This window comes from Odontesthes bonariensis, chromosome 17 (assembly GCF_027942865.1).
Source record: "Odontesthes bonariensis isolate fOdoBon6 chromosome 17, fOdoBon6.hap1, whole genome shotgun sequence".
In the NCBI taxonomy this organism is placed as follows: domain Eukaryota; kingdom Metazoa; phylum Chordata; class Actinopteri; order Atheriniformes; family Atherinopsidae; genus Odontesthes; species Odontesthes bonariensis.
In genome coordinates this window covers 10,825,872-10,840,941 of record NC_134522.1, presented here as the reverse complement: position 1 = coordinate 10,840,941, position 15,070 = coordinate 10,825,872, and the positions used below count along the sequence as shown (strand labels likewise).

At 41.4% G+C, this 15,070-nt stretch overlaps 2 protein-coding genes across 3 annotated transcripts in view; both read left to right on the top strand.

The window, feature by feature from the left end:
• The window catches only part of prkd3 (protein kinase D3), a 37,966-nt gene extending 35,734 nt beyond the window's left edge, over positions 1-2,232 (top strand). For both annotated transcript variants that reach the window (XM_075447757.1, XM_075447756.1), the window contains exon 19: positions 599-2,232. In XM_075447757.1, the coding sequence (XP_075303872.1) occupies positions 599-772 (174 nt within the window). In that variant the 3' untranslated portion in view covers positions 773-2,232. The remainder of the gene's footprint in view (positions 1-598) is intronic.
• A 9,549-nt stretch (positions 2,233-11,781) lies between these two features.
• foxa2 (forkhead box A2) lies at positions 11,782-14,298 on the top strand. Its single transcript, XM_075447749.1, has 2 exons — positions 11,782-12,039; positions 12,718-14,298. The coding sequence occupies exons 1-2, from the start codon at positions 11,968-11,970 to the stop codon at positions 13,888-13,890; spliced, it is 1,245 nt and encodes a 414-aa protein (XP_075303864.1). The 5' UTR covers positions 11,782-11,967; the 3' UTR covers positions 13,891-14,298.
• The last annotated feature ends 772 nt before the right edge of the window (positions 14,299-15,070 follow it).

The following is a 15,070-nucleotide window of genomic DNA, read 5'->3' as shown; positions in this document are numbered from 1 at the left end:
TATCCGCATGATCTCTTGCCAGTATGGTTGAATAGCTGGGCATCTCCAGAATATATGAAAATGGTCTGCTAGCTGTTCTCCACAGTTCCTCCAGCATAAACCTCTTACTGTCTCCCCTGTCTGCACACATTTTAACTGAGGAGTTGTGAAATATCTGATCAGATTCCGCCAGCAGAAATCTCTCCAAAGACCAGAACTATTGGAAGTTAACTGGACAGAGCATATATTATTCATCACATCTTTAAGAAAAGGCCTTAGCAAGGGCAGGCTTGATGGCAACATCTTACTTTTAAGATTATTAAGATTATTACCCAATTACCCAAATTAGAAGAATTACGAGAAAATATTTGCAATAATATTAATATTAGCGTTTGTATCAAAATTTCCATTTTGCAGTTAAAGTCATACTTCAGTGAGACTCTCCTGTGTTGGAAATCCATACAGAGGAACCCAACTAATTTCTTAGATAGTAATGGTGGTCAAAGACTAAGACATGTAGAGCCTGAAACTTAAATAGATTGAAAAGAAGAATTATTCGAAGTGGATCAGTTCCTCACTTAGTTTGACTGACTATAGTAACTGTGTCTCTTTCCCTCAGGATTATCAGACATGGCTGGATCTGAGGGAGTTTGAGACGCGGCGAGGCGAACGCTACATCACGCATGAGAGTGACGATGCGCGCTGGGAGGAGTATGCAGATGAGCACAGTCTTGTTTACCCCAAACATTTTATCATGGCTCCCAACCTGGATGACATGGAGGAGGACCCCTAGTTGCTCAGGGGATTTACTTCATCACATTTATTGATGACAGGGATTGTCACAGGGACTTTTTACAAGAAGCTTTGGGACCTGCAGGTTTTCCCTCCAGAACTGTTTGTTGTGGAAACAAAGAGAAGCCAGACAAGTGGAGAAATGCCTCTCCAGTGGCTTCGAAAGGGGGGAAAACCCAACAGATTGTAGCACGACGCACTGCTGAAGTGAGCATGTGGAAATGCATATCACAGAAACACATTAAGAGACTGTCAGGAGATCGGAATGTCCTTTCTTCTTCCTTTTAAAGTGTGAAAATATTCCATGGATTTGCTCGAGTTTGGTTCATTTTTGAGAACAACCATGAGCCGAAAGTTGAGCCTGAAAGCTAATAATGTTAATTTAGACATAATTTTGGACAACTTTGCGCAATTATGTTTTTGGTGTAAGAGAGGAGATCAGCAAAAAAGAAAAGCTCTCACCAGGAGTAAAGGGCACTATTCACAAGGGATTTACAGTCTGAGAATTAAACGCACATGATGAGTTTGTTCTCATTTTTTAACTGTTTGTGAGACTGTCCTTTGGCATGAACTGGAACTATCACATGCATATGTATGTTTTTTGTATGTATTCAGAAATTGTGGTAGGTTTTTGCACTATATAACTATTAAAAGTAGCAATTGAATAGAAACTCTTTTCGCTGCTACGGAGAGCGAATAGTTTTTATACTTCTACTGTTGATGCAAAGTGAAGAAGTGTGATAATCGGCGGAGAGTTTATGCAGCTCACACAGTATTAGCTGTAATTATTTTGAACCAACATGTTGTCAAGCTCGATCTGTTACTGGCAGCTAATAGTGTGTAAGTTTTGTCAGCTTTCCCCGAAGAAATAGACCCCAAAATATGTTAAGAAATGTTTCAAACTAGTTTCATTACTCAACATTGTAAACTTCTTGTGAAGACCATAATCCTGAACTTGGTAGATCCAGTAATGAAGCCAATACACATCATCGACATGAGGTTAAAAACAGTGGACTCCACAACCTCATGTTTCTGTGTCCCATTTTTCTATTTTTGCTGTTTTTGTGAATGTGACGATTGAATCCTCCACTTCTGGAAAGTGTTTTGATGCTCTGCAGGTATCTGAAACGTTGCTTTGCCAGAGGTGGCCAACCTGAGTTTTACATAAAACAAAATGTTGTTTGTTTCTTTGTTTATGTTGTGCGGACCATTTCATAATCCCTTCTGTCTACTATAGACAAATAAGAAATTGGGTGTGATGACAGTTTGAGTCACATGGGAGTTTATAGAACTACAATCTTGTACTTTGCTCTGTTTGTGTGTTTTGGGAGAATGTTTCTGTTTCCTGTTTTCATTTTCCTGTCTTTGTTGCCGCTGGATTGGCAGGTGTCAGTGTTTTGTATATTTCAGTACATACAAATGGAATTAAAGCTCAACAGTAAATGAAACACTGCCTTAAAACTGAATGTCTCTCTGTTCTTACTTTACAAATAGCAGAATGAAATGAATCAATGAAGCCCATTTCTAACGAAGTTGTCACAAAGTGCAGGGACAGGCGTCAGATTTGTGCGCACAAGTACCCCCAGTTTGCATTTTGTGTGATGCGTTGTAATGTGTGAGTGATTGTGTGTGTCGGTTTCGCATGTCATATCCCATTCTCTGCAGCTGGATGTGATTGTTGCACCGCACCGAGCACTTTGCCGAGCCAGTTGCTCACCGCAAGCGGGTAATGACATAGTTAAAGAAGGGGTGGGGGGATGAAGGGGTTTGTTGAAGACTTTGAAAACACTTGTGATAAAAGCTATTACAGAATCCCTTCAAGTATCAAATGAGTCCAGTCCGTATGATTCAAATGCCCATTTCCTGGACTATACTTCTCAATGGGCCCATTGTTTGAAGGTACTGTTCATCATAAACTACTACACAGAATAAACAGCTGCCAGTAATTTAGAGCTGTCTTTGAAGTTGGCTTCCCTTGATACCAACTGATGGCGCTTTTTCTTTTCCTTTTTTTTCTGCGAAAGATACTTGATACTACAACTGTCCTCTATCAGTTTGTCTGAATGACTTCAAGATGTGGACTTACTCTGCGGGCCAGTTGACCGCATTAACCCCTGTGGGGGGACATTATTACGCCGAGCAGCAGTGTCCAATAGGGTTGTTTTTTAACAGACTAGTGAGCTGTCCTCCATGTCACTTTTATCATATTGTAGATGTCATAGTATTTAAGACATCAAAATATCAGACAAAACAGATGCAATGCCTCCCCCCTCTGGCAGCACAGTGGTGTAAATGTCACTCACACTTTTCTTCAAAGACTCATTCATACAAGCAGTATTTTGACTCTCAGTTCCATTTAACAGTAACATTATAAGTCACACTTCTCTGGGCCTCAACTAGATCTCAATGACCACAACAGCTGTAGAAGATAATTCTGTCTGGAAAGTACATTACAGTGAGAGTGAACTTCTCAGGAAAATACAAGACATTTTATGTTTACCTGAAATTTTATTTGTAGGGTTATTCATAGGGAACATTTTTGTATACAGTATTTATACTGTTTAACTTCTGAATGGGAAAACCATGCCAGAAACAAACTACTGCTCAAAATTGAGAATCTTATCTGTCTTGAGGCCATGTTTAAACATTGTTGCTGGGGCTGTCAAGCACAAACATCAGCCTTAAAATGACTTTATAATGACAGGGTTAATGCAGTCGAAATACGATGTTGTGAAGCTGTCATCAGGGAAGAAAATAACTGTTTGAAAAGCTCCTCATCCCTCAAATAATTCCATACTTAACGTTTGTGTCCAGTAAATTGTCTTTGAGCCTCTGTCCAACAAGAAAACTATTCTCTTTGTCACCAGAAGGTGTCACTCTCTGTTGGCTGATCCACTGAAAATGTCAGGGAATTGTTGGTTTGTGGATAATTTCTGGAAACACTCTAATAGGTGAAGTATTTTGTCACATTAACATGGATGTAGATACATTTACCACAAAGTATCAAATCATGTCTACAACAGCCTGCAACATAAAGAACAAACCTGTGCAGACACATGAATATCAAGATGTTATGAATATCACACAGCCCCCTTTTAAAAACACTATGACATACAATTGGTTCAAACTTAATCCAGGCATGGCACAAGATGCATATTGGAAATGGAAATTGATAAAGGATCATAAACAGTGACTTGTCTTTGTTGCACTAATTCTGGGTCTGTGTGTATTGTTTGAGCAGCTTCGCCTGGTAGTTTCTCGGCAGGACTCTCGTCACCTTGAAGGGAGGCCTGTGTGTCACGCATCCTTACGCCCCCTCCCTCCACATCCACCTGTCCGCCTCTTCTCCTCCACTTCGGCCTCTCCTCACTACCCCATGCTGGCTATCCATGGGCTCCAGACCTAACAAGCAAACAAACAGAACAACAGAAAAAAAAAACATCACCCAGACAAGGTTGGTCTGGGCTTGGGGGAGAGATGGGGAGAGATCTTGTTTGCTCTCTGGGCCAGTTCCATTTCACCATGATGGCAGAGAAGGCCTCCCAGGACATGGCTATACCTACACTTCTATTTGACTTTGAGGGGGGATGAAGGCAGTCCTCTGTCTACAAAACACATCATCTTCATCTTCACAACACATAGCTGGCTGCAACCACAGGCCTGTAGCCTCCAGTTCTTCTTTAGCTTGCTCTTTATGTGGGTGACTTGTCAGTGTGCCATTTGACCAGTGACCTTTCATTTTCAAATGCTGTCTTTCCGCTATGGCCAATAAATTGCAGATCATTATTCTACATTTTGAGTAAATGTAGACTAGAAGATTGAATCTAGAATACAGCTGTGAAACAGATTATCGAAATTAGTGTTTGACACTAAAACAACATAAGCCAAAAATGTTAAGAATATTATGTGTCCTCAGCTTGCAACCATACCACAAACTTACCTCATTGTTCAGCTTTTTCTTTCATTTTTCTAGATATAGGGCATCAGTTCTAGTATCTCACAACACACAAACAAGTAAGACCTGAGTGACAAACAAATTCAGCAGCAGAGGCCATTTATACTTGAAGCCTGTGTGTATTCAAGACAAAAGCGCTTAAAACATGGCAAGCTGCTGACAAGATCAACCTCCGATTGCCATTCATGTTTACCTTTTGCCTAATAGCCTAAATCACTGGAGCCTTGTTTGTCCATTTACAGGGAATTTTAATGTATGAAAAGATAACATTATCAAATAAGATGAAATAAGGTATATCTAGATCACAAAATCAGAGCAATGTGTGTGGTGGCTTGCAGGGACAATCTTTTGTTGTAAATTCTGTGGAGAGGGGGAAATGAAAGCTGGAAATGGTTTCCTGGTCTGGGAAAATGCAGATGAGCTATATAGGTATGTTTGATTTGCTGACTCCAGCTGTGCCTGGAGAATTACCCTGACCCATCCTGTGGACTGGTTGCTGTGTGAGGCCGCATGCACCCCTGTAACAAAGCAGGCAGGCGCAATACGCAACCTCCCCTCCTCCCCCTGAAAGGGATGGTCATTGAACTCTCAGGCAAGTGGCAATATTTGCTCACCTGAAATACACACATCTTGCCAATTGGGGTAGGAGTGGGCTCGGAGATGGGGAAGGCCCCTCTGATGCAGCTGTGGCCCAGAGAAAGACCAGACCAGGACGTTTTGTGGCTTGGGAGGGGTGGGGGCTCTCTTGCCGGGTGGCTCTTTAGCGGTAACCGCCCTATTGTATCTTGAAGGAGGCAAGGACCATATTTGTTCGAAGCTGCAGGAGGCTGATGAGGTGCTAATCTGTTGAGAGGCTGTGTCATTGGGCCCCTGTTCCCAATAGCCTGTTAGCTGTCGGGGCCTGTAAAAAAGGCACAATTTATGGGCCTCAGGCCAGGACTCAGCCATCGGTGTCCACGGGTAAGCAAACACAGATTGGACACTTATGTTGTTGCTCTGGAAGGGCAGGCTTTAACACCAGGCTCCTGGGGTGACACGTAGGCAGCCCCCTTTGAGCCTTCCTCATGAGTTGCCGCCCCCTCTTTGCTCCTCTGTAAACACCACAAATTAGCCATCTGCATATGGATGGGCTCTCAGTCCATACAGGAAGCAGGATAAAGGTTGAAGATATCAGCTCTCCAGTAATGCTGGCCAGATATACATTCTACACTATCAGCTTCATGTTTTTAATCTTGGATGCAAAAAAGGATGGAACATTGAGGTTCAGGGGTTTTAAGTATGCTTGCGGTGATTCTCTTTTGAAGAGAGAGCAAGGTTTTGTTGTACAGTGCTTTGAAGCATGGTGATAATGAAACTGAGGGCTTGCCTGTTGTCTGAGATGAGTTCAGGTCAGCAGTCAGAGGTAATCCCAAAGTTGAATTTTCCCATCAGCCTAGAATACCGATAAGACAGCAGCAGATATGACCCTCACTAACTGACTGTCTGCGTGATTGATGGAAAAAGGAAATGGGCTACTCAGATGTGTGAGATGTGTAGAGATGTGCACGTGTGCCATTTCTCAAGATGTTCATTTGCGATGGCTACAGTCCAGTAGAGACAGACTCTTGAAGTGATCTGAATTTTTCCCATATCTCATACTATTAATTAAATCAACACAAGATTAGTGTGGTTGAGTAATTAATCTAACTGTCATAGAAAGGATGCTACCTGTTGTCTGTGTCCCCTGAGACACTTAAGATTAGAAAAACCATTACTGATTCACAACTTTTTAATCACAAGGCCCGGTTTACCTTCTTGTCCACACTGACGGGATCTGACAGCATGGCAGCCACATGTGAACACCAGCAGCTCATCATGGATTATTGCATGGGCTTGATTGTAGTGATATTTAGCCACAGAGCTTCCCATGGGAGCCTGGCACTTTAATTAACATAGCACTACTGCTCTTCCCTCCTGTTTTAATTGCCTCCAGTCTGTGATTAAATGTGTATTGACTCTGCAGTTGGTCCACTAATGAATAACAATGTGCTGATTTCATGATATTAAATCTTCTGGCTCTAATACGCATCCAGTCCTTGGTTCTTAGAATGTTCAGTCATGGCCTCTGAGACAGTCTGTGTCAGAGTGAAGGTGTATTTAATATGTCACATCATTTAGATTACTGGTAAGTTTTTTTTAATTTTTGTTCATTTCTTGTGGCTTTTCCTTAGTTGTAGACACACGTGACTAATTATCCACACTGTTTTAGGCAAATTTGTCTTTGCAAGAAGCTTAAAAGTTGCACCTATGAGCTGTGTTACTCGAATAAATTGTCCCGTTGTCAGGTTTTATCTTCTTTATGTCAGCAATTCAGTAACTGATGTTTGTCATCCATGAAATAAAGGCTTGTGGGTGTCTCACTGTGAAATATACCACCAACTGTGCAGTTGTAAATGTTAATGTGCTGATTTTGGTTGATGTTTTTTTGAGAATTTGTGGAGAAACTATTTTAAACATTGAAGGTAACTGATGTACAGGGAATTATTAAATCTAACATAATCATTAGCTGCATGTTATAATCACTTAATAAAGGGTGTCTTATTGGAAGGAGGTGCCTAAAACAGTTTTAGAAGTTCTAAATATTATATTTCAGCAATCTCAGCTCTTAAAGACTCTGATGTGGTGAACAAGCATTCTTTAGTGTCATCTACTTAGTGTTTCCCTCAGTATCCCACCTTCATTACTCTACTCCTGTGGTCTAATAGAAAAACTGTCACTTTGTTTGATCGATGAAGGGCAGCAGTCAACATAAGGTCCCTTAACATGACAAGGGACAAGTACTGAATCTGCCATGCCCTGGATACAGTCAACACAAAACATATCGAATGGCATTCCTCACCACATTCCTCTCAATATCAAAAAGGTGCGTATTTGAGGATGTCCTTAGTGCGTTTACGCCTGTGTTTGCCCCCCGGCCCACTGGGGCCAGTGCAATAACTTTGGACTCCCTCCCACTGCCTATCATTGCAGTGACCATTCTCAGTTTTTATTTAGCTGGCTTGTGTGCCTTCCCAGTCCAGCCGCTTTTCAGATTCATTTCCAGGTAAACACAGAGTGGCCAGCCACAAACCTGCAGCCAACAGGCGTTGTCACAGCTGTGGCAGATAATGGCAAGTCCAAACTCCAGCCCGGCTCTGGAATGTTTACTGTCACCACAGGCAAGTTGGCAGCAAACATCTTTTTCCAGCACTTTCCGAGGGGAAGACTCTCCTTATTAATTTTATTTTGATGAATTACATGCTTAACCCTTTGCCCTGTGCTTTTTTTGTGTGACTCAGTGTGTTCAGGGGGATGCAAAGACACAAAAAGGGACATTCTAAGTGCATCCTTCATTTTCAGTTGAAAAAAAAATCCTTACTTTGAAAGTTGAAGCTGAGATTTAACACATTCCTGCCAACAACTCCTTGGTGTTTGAAGGAATGTTCGAAGAGTTCCGCCTTCCTCTCACAGAGCGAGCGGAGGTCACCTTGTTTCCATCCCCCAGCCCTGCACCCAGATAAAACGTCCCACTGTCATTTCAGGGCCTCATGCTCATGTAGGTGTTGTGCTTCCACTTCTTTAACTGAGTCATTAAACTTTCACCACTTAGTGCTTTCCCTTGTCATAACCAGTAAAGTAATGACACCTGAATGTGTGAAATGTGACACGGTTTATGACGGAGGCTAACTGATCGTGAATTGGCAAGGCAGCAAAGCTGCCGGAAAATCAAGTGTGGGTACAAGCATATTCAGTGGAAATATATCAATGCTACGTGACCATAATGAGCTATACCCTACAGGCTGCTTTGACATGTTCTGTTGACAACAAGTAAAAGGCATTCTGTTCTTTTGTCTAGAACATGCACAAGGCTGTTAGTGCATGAGCTGGGACCTGAATGACGCACAATAAATAGTGCATGTCGCAATAAGGTTGTCAGGCATGAAGAATCACAGAGCTTCAATCAATATGTTGAAATGAACTATATTGAAAAGACAGATTTTTCAGCTTAGTTGAATAAAAGAATAGTGTACGGTGAGGGTTGCTGTTTTCCTGCTGGCATATTGTAGTGTGGTTCACACTAAATGGTAAAATAACCATGATTTTTCTGTGCAACACACCAAAGAAACTTTAGGATTTTAAATAAGAAAACAATTTCAAAACAAAACGATATCTCTTGGATGATAAGGAAACTAAAAGACTGCAGGGTATGTTTTGTGTTTCAGTTTTTTTTTTGTTTGTGAAAATGTTGTTTCTATTCATTTGGCATCTGTTTGTATTTTATTAATATCAGTTTGTATCAGCTGCAGAGGTGCAACTCAATACAACATTATATTGTCTAACAACAGTTTTACATGCAATTTGTATATTAAATCTATATATAATGCAATGAATCTGGATATGTGTTTTTTGACTCATCACCTCACATCCAACCATCAAGGAGAAGTGATAACTAATCACATTAGCCTTTACTCTTTACTTTGGAAGTATTGAAAGAAAAGAAATGAACCAAAGAACATTGAAAATACTCAGTTTTGCTTCTGGACAATTTATTTCACTGACAAGCTAAACAGAGACAAAAACTGGACAAGTTACAGGTGTGTGAAACACAACCTAAATACAGTCTAGTCAAATAAACACGGACTGATATACCTTTGTGGCGCTGGCACAGTGTTGGCCAACTTTTTTGTGCCTCCTATGAAAAGTGCCTCTGTTTAGTTACTGTTGCGGAACGACTGATTTATCAGCACAAACGTGTTACAATAGAAAGAAAGAAAAATATAAAAACAGAGTGATGGAGCAATTGCAGGAGGCCCCAGATGAGGTTTTTGTTTTTTGGCTAACTCCAAAATGACCTTCAGCTGTATGAGACGACCCTGGCAGGTTGATGATTAACGATGGAATCAGCGACCTGTCTCAATCAGGAACATTAAGTCATGCAGGTCACGGAATTTTTTTTAGAATCCTGAAGAATTGCGTCTGTAATTTGGAAATGATCCAGTGTTTGTAGCATCAAACCCTTCACGTAGATTTATACTCGAGAACGCTCAAGGTCGGTTTTCAACACTTGACAAGAAATCGTCCTAATTTGTTTGCCTTTTTAAAAACACTACACGTGTAAACAGGTGGTGTGTGGAGGTATGACCTATTTATACTCGACTTAATTTATGAAGCAGAAATACGTGTGAACAGCTGTGAAACAGCCATTAAAGATGTTGAGATCATCGGCGTTGTTAAATATATTTGCTGATATCCTACATGAAACACGCACGCGCCACTTACGCTGGCCTCGTACAAAACATTCCTAACACGTCTAAGTATCTGCTTATGAAATTGTAGTATGCTATGCCATGTAAAAAACAATGAAATAATTAGAAATGATATAGACGAGACATTACTAAAAATCTAACTGGTGCTGGCTGAGTCAAGCAGAGAAAAGCGCAGATTTGACCATCTCCAGCTCTCCGCCGGTGCAATCCCAAATCCTCAAACACACAGCGCTTTTTCTCATGATCTCATTTCCAAGTTAAGCAGACTGTGTTAGTCCCTCGTCAACACGATAGGTTTACTCGCCTTTACTAATGGGGCTCTATACTGATAGTTATGCTCTTGCGTAAATATGCAGTCAAATAGATGTACAACAACCGACACGTGGCTGACAGCGCTCTGCAGCCTCACCTTGATGTTTGTTTCATACAAATACTGTACGGGTTGCGGGAATTAAGGGGCCCTCAACACTCCATGCCTCCCCGGCCTTTTTGACGGAAGATTAGCACATTATGTGAACTTCCATGATTTAAAAAGCCTCACAAAAACCAATATCACTGAATAAGAAGATAACAGTCTGCCAACCACACGCTCTGAATTTGCTCAGATCTACGTGCAGTTCATTTTGCATTTTTATTTTTCAAATAGCGAAATGCTTGGGGTCTGACATCTTTGCGCTCTTCTTTATTATGATTCACTTTACTTTTCGTCTATTCTTCATCAAAGAAGATACTTGCAAATTGCAGCCTATTGATTTGAAAATGTTTCTCGGACGTTTGAATTCAAAGAATTGCCCAGTGTGCCACAAACAAAGCCATTTGGCGGCAACATCCAAGAGAGGGCGCTCTGAAGCCATGCCTGGCATATTCAACACTAATTAAATAATTTAGAAACAGTAATTCAGCCATCCAGTGTCGATAAATCTGGTTATAAGCCTGCGATTTTCTGGCTAATATCTGCTAAATCATTTTGGAAAATGGTCAATCAATAGTGTTTATGTTCCACTTTTAATTCTATTTGGTAAACAGCTGGAACAAAGGGATGACATTTACTAGCTTGAGTTTAACTGTAAATTAACCATGCTGAAATTATTTCCATTGACCTCAGTAGTTTTGGCTCCCTGTATATAAGATCTTTATTATCCTTAGTTTAAAAAAAAAAAACAGATGTTTAAAAGTATTTTTTACATTGTAAGGAACACATTAACACGTGTGGAATTGTATTCCTTTTGACAGTCTAATGTTTATACAACTGTTGCTCAGTTGTTTAATTTGCCTAAAATTATTCATTTGTGCATATTATTACAGAGAATCAACCCTTCCTTAATATATGAAGGTGTTCATATGCTCTCTTGTTGATGGGGTGAAATAATCAATAAGTACATTTAGGTTAAGGCTATGAATTCTTTGGACTCAACGCAATAAAAATGGATTATGATTTGAGCTCAGCCAAAGTGGAGTAAGATTGTTGGAGGATGTGTGTAATGAAAAGCACACCAAGAAAGAGTGCCAAACATTCAATTCGCTTTTTGCCCAAACAATAAGATTAGTTTATAATGAAGCTTTTCATATGAAACTGTTCTTTTCAGTCAGCGCAGGTGTACAATTGGGGTGGGGTGGGAGATGGAGGGGAGGGAAGGGGGGAGGGGGGGAAGCTTGAGGAGTCTCACGCCTAGGTGCGAGGAGATTATTCAAATAGGGCCCAAGGCGTAGAAGTAGGGATTGGAGGCTTGCCTAGCGCACAGAGCTATATCACAGCGTTAACAAGCAGCACTGAGCGTCATTTGAACTCCAGTCACTGACAGACGCATCGCGGCTGGCTCCGTAAGACACACATGCGCCAGTCCTTGACGAAGGGACACACCGACGACACAAATACTCTCAGTGGTCCCCAGTCACCTGCTATTAGTGACACTTTTGGCTTTTCCTCTGCTGGGAGACGCTTTGTTTAAGTCCTCCATGATGCTTGGAGCAGTTAAAATGGAAGGACACGAACATACCGACTGGAGCACCTACTACGGAGAGCCTGAGGTGGGTACCTTAAATATACATTTTTTTCCGTCTAAAGCCGATCCCATTTTATACAACTCAATATTAGCCCTGAGATAATATTAACTTTGTGATCAAATATTGACTTGAGGCGCCTCCAAATCCTCCCCCATCTCCACGCAGCGCACTATCCTAACAAAGTTGCTTGACATGTAGTGGGGGAAACTTTTCACTTGGATTATAATTTCATACGTCTATTTGTGTCTACACTAAATCAGTTTATTTTTTTTCTTTCGTCACGTTTACGCTCAATAAACACCTGTGGTGTTTGCTTTTGGGGAAATTGGTTCAAATATGTGTTGCAATCGCTGTTTGCGTGAGCACAGTCTTATTGGGTGTTAACATTTTAAGCGAAATTGTGCATTCTAGTAGATTTTTTTAAATTCACTTTATTTGCGATAAAGTGACATTGCACTGTTGATGCATAGGCTATCTTTTAAACCTAAAACCATCTCGCCAAAACGCCTGCGAGACAATTTCAACCTTTATGCACGTCGGCTGTAAAAAGCTGTCTTAATTATTATGAGTTAGAATAATAACAATAACATGATTTCAGAAGTTTTTAAAAAGGAATATGTGTGATTACAATCTACTTTGATGCCTCACTGTATAATTGCCGGTGCCAAACTCATGAATGCCTTTTTTTCCCCTCACTGACAGTGTTACACCTCGGTTGGCAACATGAATACGGGCTTGGGAATGAACTCTATGAATACCTACATGAGCATGTCCGGCATGAGCAGCACGGCCAACATGACGGCCAACTCAATGAACATGTCATACGTCAACACGGGCATGAGTCCCTCCATGACAGGCATGTCACCTGGCACCGGAGCCATGAACGGCATGGGCGCTGGCATGACAGCCATGAGCGCAGCACTGAGCCCCAGTATGAGTCCTATGACCGCACAGCCCGCGTCCATGAACGCCCTGACATCGTACACTAATATGAACGCAATGAGCCCCATATACGGACAGTCTAACATCAACAGGTCCAGGGATCCCAAAACCTACCGCAGGAGCTACACGCACGCCAAACCCCCGTATTCATACATTTCTCTCATCACCATGGCCATCCAGCAGTCTCCCAGTAAGATGCTGACACTGGCCGAGATATACCAGTGGATAATGGACCTCTTCCCCTTTTACCGGCAGAACCAGCAGCGCTGGCAGAACTCCATTCGCCACTCTCTGTCGTTTAATGACTGTTTCCTCAAAGTACCCAGGTCACCGGATAAACCCGGGAAAGGCTCCTTTTGGACTCTCCATCCGGACTCCGGGAACATGTTTGAGAACGGCTGCTACCTGAGGAGGCAGAAGCGCTTCAAGTGCGAAAAGAAGATGTCCGTGAAGGATAGCCGCAAGCCTGGAGACGGCGGCTCCTCAAACAGCAGCTCGGAGAGCTGCAACGGCAACGAATCCCCCCACTCCAACTCCTCCTCCAGCGACCACAAAAGGTCCCTGTCTGACATGAAGACGAGCCAGGCCCTGAGCCCTGAGCACACCGCCGCTTCTCCGGTGTCGCAGGGGCAGCACCTCATGTCACAGCATCACTCGGTCCTTGCGCACGAAGCCCACCTTAAGCCGGAGCACCACTACTCCTTCAACCACCCCTTCTCCATCAATAACCTCATGTCTTCAGAGCAGCAGCATCACAAAATGGACCTTAAGACTTACGAGCAGGTGATGCACTACTCTGGATATGGCTCCCCCATGGCCGGAGCTCTTTCTATGGGCTCGATGGCGGGTAAAGCCGGTCTAGATTCTGCGCCTATACCTGACACATCATACTATCAAGGCGTCTATTCCAGGCCAATCATGAACTCCTCATAAACTCTTCATCCTGCCATCCGATGTGGACTTTCTTCCTCATTCGATTTGTACATTTGTAAAAAACAAAAACAAAAAAATATAGACTTTGTGTACAATATGTATTTCAGATATTTTTGACGTTTCCCACCGTTTTAGTTGTCGAGTTTGTTAGTAGCATAATTATTTTGAGAGAGGATGTTGATGATAATAATTCAAGTGATGATGATAATGTGACGAGATCTGTTCTGCTTCAGGAATGGACCCCAAAGACACACAACAACTTGCTGTAAGATAGCCTACATCTGTATAGCTGGATGCCTAAATGAATTTTTGGCCAAATGCCTCGCAAGATTTGTTCAATCATTTGTGTAATTCCTATTTATGGCTTGTATATGTGTATTCTTGTAGTGACAAGAACAGAATCTATATTAAAGTGTTATTGGTTTTGTTTTCTGAATATGGTGTGCTTAGAATTGATTATTATCATTATTATTACACATGGGTTTAATGAAATAAGCTTCCCCACCACAAGATGAGGTTCAAATCAATTTTGTTTCCATTACCGGTGCATAGCATGACTGAATAAACAAGACTGGTAGACTTACCGGTCATATAAAATAAAATGGAATGGTTCATATCAAAGAAACACATACAATTTTTTTAAACTAAAATGTATCAAAAATGAAATACAACTCTAGAGAGAGCAAATGTTTCTCTGAGATCCACTTTTGGCACGCCGCCTAATGCAAATGAGTCCCCTAGATTGGCATGAAATAGGTTTCACATTTATCTGTTTTATTCTAAATTGTGGAATTTATTTTTACACACGTAGCCTACTGTTGAAATAAAGCGCATACTTTCAGCAGGGGATTAATAGCTTTGCTGGATAAAACCGAGAACAATGCTCTCAATTTGTCTCTCAGGAAATGCAAACAAAACAAATATATGCTCATTAATCCCAAACACAAATTGAGATATTGATGAGGGTAAAATAAGATTTATCCAACACGTCAGTTTTATGATATTTTTTAAAGTAAAGTGCTGAAAAAACCCCAACAAGGTGTTTAGAAAGAAGAAAACAGGCAATCCATCCATCCATTCATTTTCTATACCCGCTGAATCTATCGGTCGGGTCGCGGGGAGGCAAGAAAACAGGCTAAAAAAGCTAATTCAAAGCTATATATTGGGGTAAAATCCATCC

What these genes read in the sequence shown, in the direction of transcription:
- foxa2 (XM_075447749.1), top strand. Translation starts at nt 11,968, where the DNA reads ATGATGCTTGGAGCAGTTAAAATGGAAGGACACGAACATACCGACTGG. An exon ending in CCTACTACGGAGAGCCTGAG is followed by an intron (nt 12,040 to 12,717) that starts GTGGGTACCTTA and finishes CCTCACTGACAG; the next exon opens with TGTTACACCTCGGTTGGCAA.